Source organism: Myotis davidii, unplaced genomic scaffold, assembly GCF_000327345.1.
Source record: "Myotis davidii unplaced genomic scaffold, ASM32734v1 scaffold279, whole genome shotgun sequence".
NCBI classification, from domain to species: Eukaryota; Metazoa; Chordata; class Mammalia; order Chiroptera; family Vespertilionidae; genus Myotis; species Myotis davidii.
Window position 1 is genome coordinate 61,129 of NW_006291009.1, and position 15,452 is coordinate 76,580.

At 45.8% G+C, this 15,452-nt stretch overlaps 1 protein-coding gene across 1 annotated transcript in view; it reads left to right on the forward strand.

Moving 5' to 3' along the window:
• GMPR (guanosine monophosphate reductase) overlaps window positions 1-15,452 on the forward strand; it is a 44,884-nt gene that overhangs the window by 1,853 nt on the left and 27,579 nt on the right. Inside the window, exons 2-4 of the mRNA XM_006764069.2 lie at window positions 5,646-5,765; window positions 7,984-8,067; window positions 10,771-10,944. Of these exons, the coding sequence (XP_006764132.1) occupies window positions 5,646-5,765; window positions 7,984-8,067; window positions 10,771-10,944 (378 nt within the window). The remainder of the gene's footprint in view (window positions 1-5,645; window positions 5,766-7,983; window positions 8,068-10,770; window positions 10,945-15,452) is intronic.

Consider the following 15,452-nt stretch of genomic DNA (forward strand, 5'->3'; position numbering starts at 1 on the left):
GACTGCATATTATTTTGTTTGATAATTTGGGCTGATTGAAACTATTAATGACCCAGCCTCTGATGGCACCTTACAAGCTACATGTAAGCATTGCAATGAGAACGCTGTGTCCTAGGGAAAGGTTTTCATATTTCCAGTTTTGTGGGAGTTTGCCAGCTCAGTGCCAGGAAACCTGAGGTAACTGGCATTGCCTTTCCAATTGGTTCCTGTAATAGTTTAGCTCCCTGTTGCCCGAGGCAGCTGCCTGGCTGGCTACCCCTCATAATCAGACTGCCTGCTTCAGTGGTGTTGAGGGATGTAGTTAGGCCTAGGTCAAGCTAGGCTGCTGATCCCCTCTCAGTGTTTTCTGTTTCCTTGTGGTTGCCTGACATGTTTTTAGAGGCAGATTAAACTATTTTCATTGCACAATCAGATAGAAGCCAAATGTCTGCATCCTGGCAGGAGTCATACCGGAATGCAGATTTGAAGCTCAATGGTAAATGACCGGATTTTGAGCTGAATCAGAAAGCAGATTTGAGTGAAGCCAGGACAGAAAACATACCCCTGAGAGCAGAGTCTTGCCCAGAAGGGAGAGTTTTGATGGTTGACAAGATTGATCACGGCAACAGTGTTGCTAAGAGCCAGGCCTGGTGCTGATCATGGTGAGCAGGAAGTGGAGAGAAGGACAGAGTGTTCTCTCAGCCCAGAAGTTTGAGCACTTCTGCTGGGCGTTTCCACAAGTGTCATATAAAATTGATGTCACCTTCCAGAGGCAAAGGGTACAGGTGGGGATGACCCAGGTGGCCTTTCAGTGGTCACCAGCTGGGCAGTCATCTCTCAACTGGCCATCCATTCATTGCCTTTACCCACAAGACATTGAGGGCTGGGGCATTCATAGTTTTCAATCAAGCCCCTGGCACACAGAATAAAGTGCCACAGGGCTGTGTGGGGGCATTCGAGTCATCTTTCCAGAGGAATTGACATGTTTGTTGACTAAGGCAAGACCTGGTCTTTTGTTGTTTTTGTTAATCCTCATGGAAGGATATTTTTTCCATTAATTAATTAATTAATTATTATTATTATTATTTTTTAGAAGAAGAGAGAGAGGCAGGGACAGAGGAAAAGTGATGTGAGAGAACACATCCGTTGGTTGCCTCCTGCATGCACCCCGACCGTGCCTGGGCAGGGATGGATCTTGCAACCCAGGTGCTGACTGGGAATCAAACCAGCAGCCCTTAGGTATGCAGGGCTGATGTTCTAATCACTGAGTCACACCAGCCAGAGCAAGACTTTGTCTTTATTGATAGATAGGGAAACTCAAATGCCCTTGATCCCCTGAGCACATCCCTCCTGGGGATCATTCCTGGCTCAGATGTCCCAACTTACTCCTTACACTAGTACGATATTTTCAAAAAACGAAACAAAACAAAAACTTATTAATGCAACTCGAACTTTGGAAGTCAGGTATTGAAGAGAATTTGCATCAGAAAATTGTCCACTTGTCCCAGGACAGGGAAAACAATGAGTGTGCAGTCTCTAGTGTTGTTTCCTCAGGGGTCCAGTGAGCAGAGTGCTGGTCCAGCCTGAGCAGTCCTCAGCCAGGGGGTGAGAGCAGGGCAGGTGAAGAGACTACGGGGCCAGGAAAAAAAAGTCTGGGTTGCAGTCCAAGCTCTGTCACAAATTATTTTATTGTCTTTGCCTTTGGGTCAGTTCCCCGGGGCTGCTGTGACAAAGCACCAGGCTGGGCGGTTTATGCAATAGATGTTTATTGTCTGACAGTTCTGGAGGCTGGAAGTCCCAGGTCAAGGTGTTGGCAGGGTTGGTTTCTTCTGAGGCTGTGAGGGAGCATCTGTTCCTGTCCCCTCTCTCTGGTGGTTTACAGGCAATCTTCGGTGTTCCTTGGCTTGGAAACGCCTCACGTTGATCTCTGCCTTCATCTTCACAAAGCGTTCTCCCTTTCTGGGTGTCTGTGTCCAGATTTCCCCATTTTAAAAGAACACCAGTCATATTGGCATAGGTCTTCCTCTTGGGCTCATTTTACCTTGATCATCCGCAGAAACCCTATTTCCAAATAAGGTCAGTGGGTAAGACTTCAACATCTTTCGGGGAGACACAAACCATAACAGGATTTCTCGGTAAAATTAGAGGGTTTGACTAGACTTGTTATTCACAGATGCCTCAGAATCATCTTGGAAGACACTCTGGAAATACATATCTTGTCCCCCAAAACAAAGGTTCTGATTTATTAAGTTTGAGGCACCCCAAGCATGTGTATTTTGGACATTGTCCTAAGATGACTCTCATGTGTTTGTGGATGCTCTGGACTGGCCACGGGAACCCCTTCCATTAGTGGAGCCTGTGGTTGTCTGGTAATGTGCAGCTGCGTGTGCTTCTCCTGAGAGTGGATGGTGACACTTCCAGGGATCAGAGCCCATTCGGAGGGCTGGCCTGGGGCCCACCAAGCATTACTTGAAAATGGCTGGGGGCCAAAATGATGTTATTCTTGCCCCTTGCCCAGATGTTAATTTATTCTACCCCCCCAAAAAACCCTCACTCAAGGATATGTTTTTACTGATTTTAGAGGAGGGGGGTGGAGAGAGAGAGAGAGAGAGAGAGAGAGAGAGAGAAACATTGATGTGAGAGAGAAACATCAATTGGTTGCCTTTCCCACATGCCCTGAGTGGGGATCAAATCTGAAACCTGGGTATGTGCCCTGATTGGGAATTGATCCCACAAACTTTTGGTGTGGGGGACAACACTCCAACCAAATGAGCCCCTCGGCCAGGGCTAATTTATTTCACTTGAGCCAATAGGACTTCAAAAGCCAAAGGCTTTGTCCCTGTGCTTAGATTTGTGATCTACATTGAGACAGATAATGAGCAAGGCAGTTAATAAGAGAATTGCTTTAATTAGTACCATCCACAGGTCGAGGCAAAAGGGTCTCCTGCCCCCTCCTCACTGGACAGGGCTGTGGGCTGTGCAGTTTCTTCTGGGCCCTTTCCCAGTACTCAGGATCCTGGATTTCCCTGCCCTCATGACTTGGAGCTGATCCCAAGGCCTGCAAGGGTCTCTTCGCCAAGTGTGTTTTCTCAAAGGCCATCCGTGCTGCTGGTAGGCTTGCCTCTAACCTCAGAGAGTGGCCAAGTGGCAGGTGTTTATGGGAATGGAGGTATGTGTGGAATGTAATGTGTGGACTGGAGTGTCCATGTCCACACAGGATTTGGGTGGAAGGCAAGGGGATGTGGCTTGCAGGCCCAGCTGGCTCCCCATGACACCAGGTCCTGGTGCTTCCCAGGTCAGTAATGAAACTGTGTTTGTGAAGGTAGAAGGATAGAGCAAGATTCATGAAACAGCTTGCTAGCTTGACTTGCAATGAGGTGTTTAGGACTGTCATTAGACGGCCTCAGTTTGTACTGGGCCTCAGTTTCGGGCCCTCTAATGCAGGCTGACTTGAATGAAGATATGATTAAAGGGCTGCAGGTGGGAGAGGGGACGTTTATTACTTTATGTTCCCTATCAAATCAGTTTAGCAGAGTGACAATTTGGAGGTGCTATATTTGGTGCATTGACCAGCTGTGGCAGATTAAATTCCAAGTTTTGTTCCTGGGAGACTGGAATTAGATATCTCTCTCAGTGAACAACTGGTCTGTTTTGTGTGTGTGTGTGTGTGTGTGTGTGTGTGTGTTGATAAGGATGGCAAGATCATCTTATTTATCACTTTTAGAATTAAGGATTGTATAGAACCTACTGTATGGAGAAGACTAGACATGAGGGGGAGAGTTCGTCGCTAAGGCTGACCATTCCCATGAAGAGCTCTCTTTTTGTGCACTGCCCATCGGTTTTGGAGTGCCTAAAAACCCATTGTGAGCAACACTGAGTGCAGGATAGCACCTTTCCCCATGCATCTTGGGAAGAGTGGAAGAGTAATTTGATACCAAGGAATTCTGATTTTTTTTTAAGCCCTGGAAGTCGAAATCCGAGGGCCATTAACCAACACAGAAGGTTGCAACAAATATGACTTCTTCAGTTATCTTTCAGAACCTAACTATGACTTGCTTCACTGAAGTAGAACCAAGAATCATAATGAAGAACTGGAGAAGGGATGACCTGCCCCCTGTGCCCTGGCAGTGACAGCATCTCATTTCCCCTCACTGTTGATGTTTAAGGTCCGCGTGGACGTACTTACAGCATCGTTCACCCAGGAAGCCAGGTGGACAGGGAGTCCTGTGTGGAGAAGCAAGAGACATGAAAAAGCAAGGCGGCCTGAGATGTCCCATGGTGCTTTTTTGACATTTTGATAGCAAAGTGAAACTTGTCTCAAATGAAAAGAATAAAAGAAGGAACTAGATAAACACCGGCAGGAAATGGTTGTTGCCGGTGTACTCAGGAAGGCCTGGATCCAGGGAGGTAGGCCCAGCTTATGATACACCCCTGTGTTTCTCTTGCTGGCTCTCCTCGGGGAAGTGCCTTCTTCCATCAGATCCAGCCAAGGAAACAAACTGCTTAATATTTAAAGCAGGGAATTTAATGCAAGACATCCTGACATTGCTGAGATGCCAAATGAGATATTGAGGCCCCCCAGAGGCTGGCAGCTGAGAGAAACCACTTCCAAAGCGGGGAAGGTGATCTTACTAGGCCCAGCGACTGAGATGGCTCTGAAAGCTGGAACGAAGATCCTGCAGGCGTCGGCAGAGGGGTCCGGAGAGAGCTACCCTGATTACACCCAGGCTCACTCTCCCCCAGTTTCCTACCCAGGGACCCCCATTGGCTGAACCGGGCCAGAAACCAGCCGAGGGGAATGGAGCCTGCAGGGGGCCTCCTTGTGATGGTACCTGGCAGGAGAAGGGTGAGGAATGGGTCTGCGAGCACACAGGCCTGCAGCCTGCCCCAGAAGTGGTTTTACTCTGCTAGCTCTGGATGAGCACCTAGCACACTGCTTTTACTGAAGCTGCCATCATGGCCCAGCTCTCCTGATAGTAGTGGATTTAGTCCTCAGTGCCCTGACGCTGGAGTTGCATTGGAGTTGGAGGGCCCTCCCTCCAGCTGTTTGCGAGTCAGAGGAACAAGTGTTTATGTGCACAGATGGTTTCAGTGCGCTCTACCCAGGTCTTGAAAGATTCTCCTAATTACAGAGCAGCTGAGAAGGCTGGAAGGTGAAGGGATCAATGGTTTGCAGCTCACTTGCAGGTGAATTTGGAGTGGAAGGGGAGAAGGGCAGGAGAGCCATGCTTGGCAGGGCAGAGTGGAATGGGTTTTCTCTGAGGGGGCGCTGATTGTCCAGTGTTGGGAAGTGGGGAAAGAGAACGTGTATGTGGGGTGTAGGGCTAGGATGAACCAAGCTGGGGACAGAGGAGGCAGTGCTATGGGAGAGGCTCCTGAAAGAGAGAACTTCGGATCCGGTGGCTGGATGGATGGCAGAAAATGCAGTGCCTGCGCTGGCACTCGAGGATGCTGAGGAGCCGAGTTCAGCTTCTGTACCTGGGAAATAGCCACTACTCGGTCTCCTCAGGGACTCTCCTGTCTTTGGAACATCTGGCCCAGCACCAAGCGAATCCAGGGACTAAGGGACATACACTTCCTTTGTGTTCTTTCCACTTGCTTCTGATTCTAGAAAATCCCACAAATCATGTGATGAGCAAACAGTTCTTTTTCCTTTTTGCCAATAGGTGGATCTGGAGCGGACCTTCACATTTCGAAACTCCAAGCAGACCTACTCAGGGATTCCCATCATTGTGGCCAACATGGACACTGTGGGGACATTTGAGATGGCAGCGGTGATGTCACAGGTAGGGCGGTGGGCTTTTTCCCTCGGCTGTTCACCCTGGACCGCTTGACAGGAGCCCATCCTGGTCTTGTTCAGACACAGGGAAGATAAGAAAAGGGAGACACTTGGATCCTTGCCTGGGACTGAACTATTTAGTTCCGAGTCTGATTGTTGTTTGAGGCTCTTCTTCTCTTCCCTGCTTTTCAATTAGAAAAAATGGGTGTAGTCTGGACTTTGCAGTCGGTGAGATGGCTGAGAGCCACATTCATTGCTTCCCTGAAGATGCCCGTGATAGTTTTGGAAATTAGAGCTACAGAAAGAAGGTGGACGTTGAGCCACATTGTGAAGTTAGTTGAGTGCCATATTATGGAAGAGGGAGAGTGCCTTCAAATAAAGACACAACTGCTTCATATGCAGTCTGTACTATAGCATTTGTTACATCGCGTAGAAAACACTCATTGAGCACTTTACTTGCCAAACACTGGATATGATGACATAATGTTGTCACAGCTTCACCAGGTAGGTTCCTTTTACAGATGAGGAAACTGAGGCATAGAGGGAGAGGAGGGCTAATTTGGCCCGGGTGTTCAGCCAAGTAGAGACAAATTCAAGATTCAAACCCAGACCGACTCCAGAATAAGGGATTTGCCTGTCAATTTACACTGACAGATCACAGTGCAAGCGCAAGGTCCCCCTTTACCAGTTACCAGACTAATGTCCTGAAAATGGAGTAGCTGGTATCCTGGCCTTGGGAAAAGTAAAGGAAAAGCTTTCTGCGGGCAGGACCTGTGTCTCATGCAGCTGTGTCCCAGGTGCAAGGCACCCTGTTCATCCGAGATGCAGACATCCGCTTGTAATGTGCACGGGGTGTGCGCATCTATTTCCCCTGATAATCCTGCCAAGTGAAAAAAATCAATCCAATTAGTTGAAAGAGCTTCTGGCTGTGGGCAGCAAGTCTAACCTCAGGGGGTGCAGGGAGTCCTTATTAGCCAGTGATTAGCAGGAAGAGCTTCAAACAAATTATGAGCTCAAAACACGGCGTAGGAGGTGGTCTGTCTGACTCCACGATCTGTCAGTTGTATTATCTGTCAGCCCTCAGTCCCCACTGAGCTTTGGGCCAGAGGCTAATAAATTAATTGCTAAAGGAATTTGTATTTTTTTTTCCTCCCCATCTGTTCCTTGCTCTGCTCTGTGATCTGCCATTGCTACTAATGAATTATGTATTCGTGTAAAAGTGGGTGGAATCAGGGAGCAATAAATAGCCCTGGTTAATTCACATACCAGTTTATTACTCTGTGAAAAACATACACCTTCTTATGCTCTTCCCATTTTCACGGGAAAGACTCCCCATCAATGAGACAGAATACACTGAAATAGCTCCCCATGCGTGGGTACTATGCAGTTTCTATTTCTGGAATCCATTGAGTTAGTGTAAGTGGATGAAGTCATGGAGTTTTAGAATGGGAAACTGTGGATGGAGAAAAGCACCAGAGAAGTGATGAGAGAGGCCCTGGTGTAGGGGAAGGAGCTTGAGCTCTGCAGTCAGATTTGAGTTTGATTCTGCCTTTGCCCCTTCCTGGCCAAGCAATTGTGAAATTTCTTACATTTAAACTTCTTAAGCTCTTTTCTGCCCACAAAGCTAATATTAGTGTACAAAATTGTGAGAAGGAAGTGAAATACTGTATGCAAACTGCTTGCACAAGGCAGGTACTCAATAAATGCCAGGTTGATAGTCATAGATTTCCTGTTATAATTTATATAATTTCCTTCCTTAGGGATACCCACTGCCTGATGGGTTTAGCTTTTAGCAAGAAATGCTTAGGTTGTGACCACAAGGAAAAGCTTTCCGGTGTAAGCTGAGGTTCTCTCGGGTTGGCTAAGCAGAATTGGCCTTAAGGAGGCCCTTCTTATGGGCAGGGGACCTGCTCTTGGCCTAATGCAGGTGGTCAGCGGGCCAGGGCTCAGAATTCTCCCTCCTCCCTCCCCTGCCTCCTGTCAGAGCCTCTTAAATACTAATTGTGGTATTTTCTGATGAGATTAGAATGGAAAAATCCTTTTGTGATTTCACTGGCTTCTCCTTTGTCTGTTTTTGGCTCCTAGGAGCATATTCAAAGCTAATTAAACATGACTGGCAGGAACCTCCGATGCTTTTGTATGGTTGGCTCACCCCCGCCTCTCCGCCTTACGGAGGAAGGAGGTTCACTTGACTTTTCATCCTAACGGTGCTTTTTGTTTCCTAGCACTCCATGTTTACAGCAATTCACAAGCATTACACCCTGGACGACTGGAAGCTCTTTGCCACTGATCACCCAGAATGCCTGCAGGTATTTGTTGCAAAGGGTAGAAAATCTTTGGGGTTGTCCAAAGGATTTGAATCAGCGGCGGATAGACACACACACACACACACACACACCCCTGAGAGAGACCTGGGTAACCACAGTAGTGGTGCTCCAGCCCTTCGTTGTTGCCAGGGATTTGCCAAGGAAATCTGTTCTGTATCCTGTTTTGAAAGTATTAGGATTTACTTGCAAGGGGTATCTGTGTTTTTCCCTTGAAAGGTGAAGTGTTCTGGTATGAGGGCTTGGGGGAGACCTCTGCTTCCTGCCCAGGGTAGATCCAATCCAAACATTCCTTCTGGATGTAGGAAAACCTTCTAATTGTAGCAGGTTGTTTTGGTATTGAATAAACAGTATGCCTGCTAGGAGGGCTATAATTAAAAGACAGAGAGTAACTAGTGTTGGCATGGATGTGAAGAGATTGGAACCCTCCTGTATTGCTGGTGGGAATGTAAAATGGTGCCATTGCTTTGGAAAAAAGTTTGGCAGTTCCTCAAAAAGGTTACATTATAAGAGTTACCATATAACTCATCAATTCCAGTCTTAGTTATAGGCCTGAGAGAAATAAAAAAAAAAAATGTCCACACCAAAACGTATACAGAGATGTGCATAGCAGCATTGTTCATAATAGCCAAAAGGTAGAAGCAAGCCAGATATCCATCAACTAACTGATGAATGAAAACTGATATATCCACACAATGGAATGTTATTCAACTATAAAAAGTACTGACACATCTACAGCTGGATGAGCCTTGAAAACACTTTGCTAAGTGAAAAAACCAGATACAAAAGGCCACACATGTGATTGTTTACATGAACCATCAAGAATAGGCAAACCTCTGGAGACAGAAAGTAGATTAATGGTTGCTTGAGGGATGGAAGGGTTGGAGGGCGAGACCTAAAAGGAGTGAGAGTTTCCTTTTGGGGTGGTGAGAATGTTGTACCATTGATTATGATGGTGGTTGCACTGCTCTGAATGTACTAAAAACCACTGAAATGTGGGCTTTAAATGGATGAATTGGATGGTATGTGATTTTTATCTCAATAAAGCTGTTATTATTTTTTAAGGGCAATTTGAAAATAACAAAAAGCCCCACTCTGATGTGCCCGAGTTCCCTCCTGGCACATGGTTGGTTCGGAGCCAGGGCCAGCAGAGCACCGCCTTGGAGCCACTCTCCTCTGATCAGATTACCATGATTGCAAAAATGACTTCACAGTGGGGGGTGTTTGAGGTTACGCTGGCTTTTTTTTTTTTTTTTTTGCTATGTTTTCATTATGTGTGGATTTTGATTAGTGAGAAGGTGGTTTTGGAGATAAAATTATTCTGGCTCAATAGCAAATCCTTCCTTTTTGACATATTGTGTTCAGAAGAACTATACTTGTTTCACCTTCTCTCTCCCTCTTCTCTGTTGGAAGTCGGGAAGGCAATGACTTTGGGGCCATGTGTGGTTGATTGGAACCTTGGCTTTCATGAAGGAGTGAGGTCATTTTACCTATTACCCAGCCCCCACCAAACTAAAGGCTGATTTTTCTGAAAAGGGAAAAAGTTAAAAACAGCAGCACTGGGAGAGACGGAAATGGAGGGGAAAATAAAAAAGCTCTCGTGGGAGGGAAAAGATGTGTGGGTTGTGCCGCCTGGTCACACTGCCAACAGGAGTGAAAGAAGAGTAAACCCAGGAAATGAGTCAGCATGAATCCTGTTACAGTTCTCTTACAACCACTGGGCTGTAGCTACATTGTTGTGATTTTTTGGAGGGAATAACAAGGATATTAATATATGTCCCTCCTCTGTGGTTTATGGACTAGAGATAACAAATTAAAATATTCTTATAAAGGTGAGATGCCAACTCTGGGCACTGTCCCATGGCTTAGTTTCACTGAGGCATAAATTACTAAACACAGAGGTCTTTTCCCAAAGAGCATCTTTCCGAGGAGCCGGTGGTGGGTTGGAGGGTGCTGGTGCTGTGGAGGTTGGGGAGGGGGGTCACAGAGGGGGTGCGGTGGCTTCAGATGTAAACACATCCAAGTGCAGTTGGGGAATGATGCTTTCAGGCTCCTTTGTTCTTGGCCCTTTTAATAGGAACACTGAGATTTGCAGCTCTCTGGGTTACGATCTGCATGTTGTGTTAGTATTGTATTGGGAGTAGAAATGAGAATAGAAAAGGGTTTTAGACACCTTTCCCTCCCTCCTCCTGAGCCCCAGAGTGAGATGCTGGGGGTGATGGCCACAGCGTGGGCGTCAGGAGGCCCGAGTTGACCGGCCTCCCCATCATTCTTCCTGCCTCTCCTCTCCGCCAGGAGGAGGAGAATTCGCACCAATGGTTCCACAATTCAGAGTCCCACATAGAGAGCCAAGGACACGTGAACGAATGCCACGGACAAGGTTTCCTGGCTACATAAAACACTGCTGGCTAGAACCATTCGTGGCTGAGGGCCAGGGCCAAGGATACATGCAGTTTAATGGTGGGAAAGAGCAGGGGCAGAGTTTAGATGACGTGAGGAAGGGATTCCTTCACCTCTGCTGCTGCCGGGTTCTCCAGCAAGGCCACTCTGTGCAGGCTCGATCAGGGTAACTGACCTCCGAGGGCCACTGTACTGTCCCAGAACAGGTGAGTAGATGGAGGCAGGGTCTGGCTTCTGAAGACTTCTCACTGTCCGTGTCTCGCCCCTCTTGGTTTCTGTTCGGTACAGCACGTAGCCGTGAGCTCCGGCAGTGGGAAGCATGACCTGGAAAAGATGAGCAGCATCCTGGAAGCTGTGCCACAGGTTAAGTTTATTTGCCTGGATGTGGCCAATGGCTATTCGGAGCACTTTGTGGAATTCGTGAAACTCGTCCGTGCCAGATTTCCAGAGCATACCATTATGGTAGGTACGGTGGAACCTTCTGGAGCTGGGGAAGCAGGGAGGGGTGCCCGGTGCATCAGGGGAGCTAGATGCTCTGCAGAGCTTTCGGTGCCTTCTCATTGGAAGACTGATTGAAAACCACCGGGCACAATGGAAGCTGTGGAAGATCTGAAACCTGGCTCTCCTCTGTGAAAAGTGCAGTCCAGGCCAGCAGCGTAGGGTGTGGCTCCTTACCTCTGCTTAATATCGTCACATGTTTCTTACTCTGTGACACCTTTAAACAAAGGTCTGTGTCACCTTAACAAAGAACAATTTGTTTTTTTTTTTAAATTATAAGAACAAGTTTATTTAGAAAGTGACAAAGGTAGAAGTGAGCCAGCTGGGCTGCGTAGGCTCAGGAAACAAGTTACAGAGGCAGAAGAAGGGCGCCTAGGAGCTGAGAGAGAGAAAGGCAGAGGTCACCACGTTCCTGGGGGAAAGATGGGAGGGAAGGAAGGGAGAGCCAAAGAGCACATTCTTACGAATGAAAAACCCACTGTAACGGCTTCAGTGTAACCTGCTTCTGCCAGCCGCGCCCACCCCTCCTTACAGTAGCAGGCTCTCCGTGAGAGTTGAGTCCACAGTAGGAACATTTCAGTTAGCTGTAACTTGTAAATCATTTGGTGTGTTGTTTTACCTAGGATCTTTATTCTTGACCTTTCCTACCTTTTTTGTAATTTCCTAACCATCAGTACCTTCATTACTTAGAATATGTATTTGTTATTGCAGGGAAGTGTAGATTTTCAGGAAAAGGAACTAGAAACTCTAAAGTTAAATTTGGGCTTTTGGGAAATCTATATTGTAGTTACATGTGTCTTTACTGGTCTTAATTAACATGGCAATTATAGCTTGGCCACTAGATGAGCTACCTAAATCTCCTTTTTAAATCGTGTGTTCCTCACATTTGATCATTGTATTGAAGTTGGGAGACAGGAGTTATTTCTATTGGTGGAGTTAACTCTTCTGTTAAGAATTTCCAAGGATTTTTAAGATAAGTATTTTTATGTTTTCCAATCGCATGAGAAGAAAGGATCAAGAATTGTCCCAAAGTCAACCAGCTGTATGGAGTCACAAGCTGGGTGGGAAACAACAAGATTCATTTTACTTTCCGTAAAAGTGCTACCAATGTCGTTGCTTTTTTTTTTTTTTGATAAGAGTAATAGCATTTATTGAGTGCCTACTGTGTTCCAGAAGGTTTACATCTTTCCCCCCACTTCTTCATGTCTTTATAAAGAGTAAAAACTGTTGTCCCAAACTTACCACAGATGAGGAATTCTCACCCAAGGATATGTTTATTGAATTTTAGAGAGAGGAAGGGGGAAGAGAGAGAGAAATATCATGAACCCCAAACCTAGGTGTATACCCTGACCAGGAATCGAACCCACAGCCTTTTGGTGTAGGAAATGATGCTCCAACCAACTGAGCCACCTGGCCCATGCCAGATGAGGAATGTTAAGCTCTTATTTCATTTTTTTAAAATATATTTTTTATTGATTTCAGAGGGGAAGGAAGAGGGAGGGAGAGAAACATCAATGATGAGAGAAAATCATTGACTGGCTGCCTTCTGCACGCCCCCTACTGGGTATCGAGCCCACAACCCAAGCGTGTGCCCTTGACTGGAATAGAACCTGGGACCCTTCAATCCGCAGGCCGGCGCTCTACCCACTGAGCCAAACCAGCCAGGGCTTATTTCATTCTTATACTTTGGGATTTCCACAAGGTCACAGCAACATTAAGCAGCAAAGCTGGATTTGAAGCCAGGTTGTTCTGAATGCGACACCCATGGTCTACCCTTGAGGCTGCTTAATGTGCCCATCCTCGTTAACTTTAGTGATGAGGCTCCTTTCTTCCATTAGGGGCCCAGTGGTCGGCAAACTGTGGCTTGGCAAACTGCGGCTTGCGAGCCACATGCGGCTCTTTGGCCCCTTGAGTATGGCTCTTCTACAAAATACCGACTTCTGCGCATGGGCCACGAAGTTTTAATCGCACTGTACGTGTGCGCCCGTACGTGGTATTTTGTGGAAGAGCCACACTCAATGGGCCAAAGAGCCGCATGTGGCTCACGAGCCGCGGTTTGCCAACCACAGCACTAGGCCATGTGCTTGTGACCAATTTCCTGCTCCCCATTCTAACGAGGTTGACCTTGTATGTTTGCACTGGAGGGTGACCCTGTATCATGACCCAAGGATAGGAGGTCAGGGGCCTCAACTGGCTCTTTTACCCCCAACCATCTGGGGTAACTGTTTCTTAGGAAGAGAAACTGGAAAGCTGGACTCCAGGGAGGGCAGACGCCCTGCCCCAGCCAGACCTGGGAGCCCTCATCAGCATTTCATATTAAACAAAAGTTCTGTGAAACAACAGCGGGGTGGTAGAAAGAGCATGGCACATATTTGTTGACTAGGAGAGGAGTCTTTTGTTTTTTCTTCTGGAGAATGAGGAATAAGGCAGGCCCAGGTGGCTGCTGACATTCTTATCTGAGGTGGTGGATCTGATCTGTCCTGAGATTTCCATTTCACCTCTAGTGTTTTTGTTGCTTTTTCATCCTCACCTGAGTAGGGGTGTGTATGTATATATATTTGTTTATTTAAAGAGAAGGGAAGAGAGAGAGAGAGAGAGAGAGAGAGAGAGAGAGAGAGAACCGATGTAAGCAAGAAACATCGATTGGTTGCCTCCTGAATTGCCCCAACTAGGGATCAAACCTAGGTATGTGTCCTGACCAGAAATCGAACCCACGCCTTTTGGATATATGGGACAACCAGGCCAGGGCCCTGTAGGGTTTTAATGACCCTGCAGATACAAGGGACTAAGAAACTTGGGAAGTTATGCTTTATGTCGCCTGGGTTTGGGTATAAGTGTTAGCTATGAATGTTTAGGAATCAGAAATTTCATCGATTTAATGAGTCAACCTATTGGCTTCACTTCTTTTTTTTAGTAATTCTTGTATTAAATAGTGAGCTATGACCTACATACGGAAAAGTGTATAACATATGGAGGTTTCATAGTCATAAAGTAGCAGTCCTTCAGTTGTTTCCCTTAGTATAATACCCTCTAGGTTCATCCATAACGCTAAAATTCATATGGCCCTACAAAAGACCACAAATGATCATACCTTGAGACAGAAGAACAAAAGTGGAGGTGTCATACTCTCCAGGTCTCTGGGTTTCAGAAAACTAAGTACACCTTTTTAATATGAATCAAGCAGGCTAATGATCAGTAGCAGCTATCTGCAAACTGGCAGGTGAGGTGATAGTGGTATAATTAAAATGTATAATTAAAATTCATTGTTGAATGGTGTTTGTTTATTCAATGTTATAAATAGCCACCCCAAAAATCCAAGAGGGAAAAAATACACTTCAAGTGCAAAAGGTCTATAGCATTGAAGGAAAAAAAATCACCTTTTTTCTTCCTTTCCCTTTTATAAACTTTATAATTTAAAAAGTAATGAGGTTTGAAAGAAAGGGAATATGGCTATTGGTACATGTATATAAAAAATAACAATTGGTGTACTCAGAGGGCCAGCTGATGTCCTACAAATTCATTACCAGAAAATTCCTTGAATGTACATATCTGTGCATGTACTCCTCATAGCAATGATCTACAATTCCATGTCTGCACTTTTAGTACAGTCAGTACATTTGCTGATGCAAAATAGTCACTTCTGTCAGCAATGCCAAATACAGTGTTATTTAAAAAGTACTGCCCTGGCAGGAGTGGGTCAGTGGGTAGAGCATTGGCCTGTAGACTGAAGAGTCCTGAGTTCGATTCGGCCAAGGGCACATGCCTGGGTTGCGGGCTCCCTAGTGGGGGCCGTGCAGGAGGCAGCCGATCAATGATTCTCTTTCATGATTGATGTTTCTATCTTTCTCGCCCTCACCCTTCCTCTCTGAAATCAATAAAAAGATTTAAAAAATAAAAGTACCTATCAAAAATGTGTGGACAGTACAAGAATGAACTAAGATGCTCGAGAACGGAAACCAACACCAGTTCTCTCACTGACCACACTGATGTGTTTCAGGGCCTGTTTGTAAAAAGCACTATGACTAGAGTTAGGATCAGTGTACAGATCTGTTTGTTCATAAAACATTAATTGCATAAATGTTAAGGACCAGTAGCCAATAACAAAGGTCTAATAATTCCTTACCTATAGGTATTCTAGCCAGTTTTCCAAATGCAACTGATTTTCCTTAAGAAAAATAAGTCAATTGATTCATGTATTTCATACTGCATTCTTTTAAATGAAAATAAACAACTTAGTTAGCTGCTTATTTTAGCACCGAGATGAGTATCATGCAGTTTTGTAAAATGTAATTATTTAAATTGTGAATGGGTTGGAATCAGTCTTTTTTTTATTTTTTTAATTAAATCTTTATTGTTCAGATTATTACATTTGTTCCTCTTTTTCCCCCCATAACTCCCCTCCTCCCAGTTCCCGCCCCACCCTCCGCCCTCACTCCCCGCCCACTGTCCTCATCCATAGGTGCACGATTTTT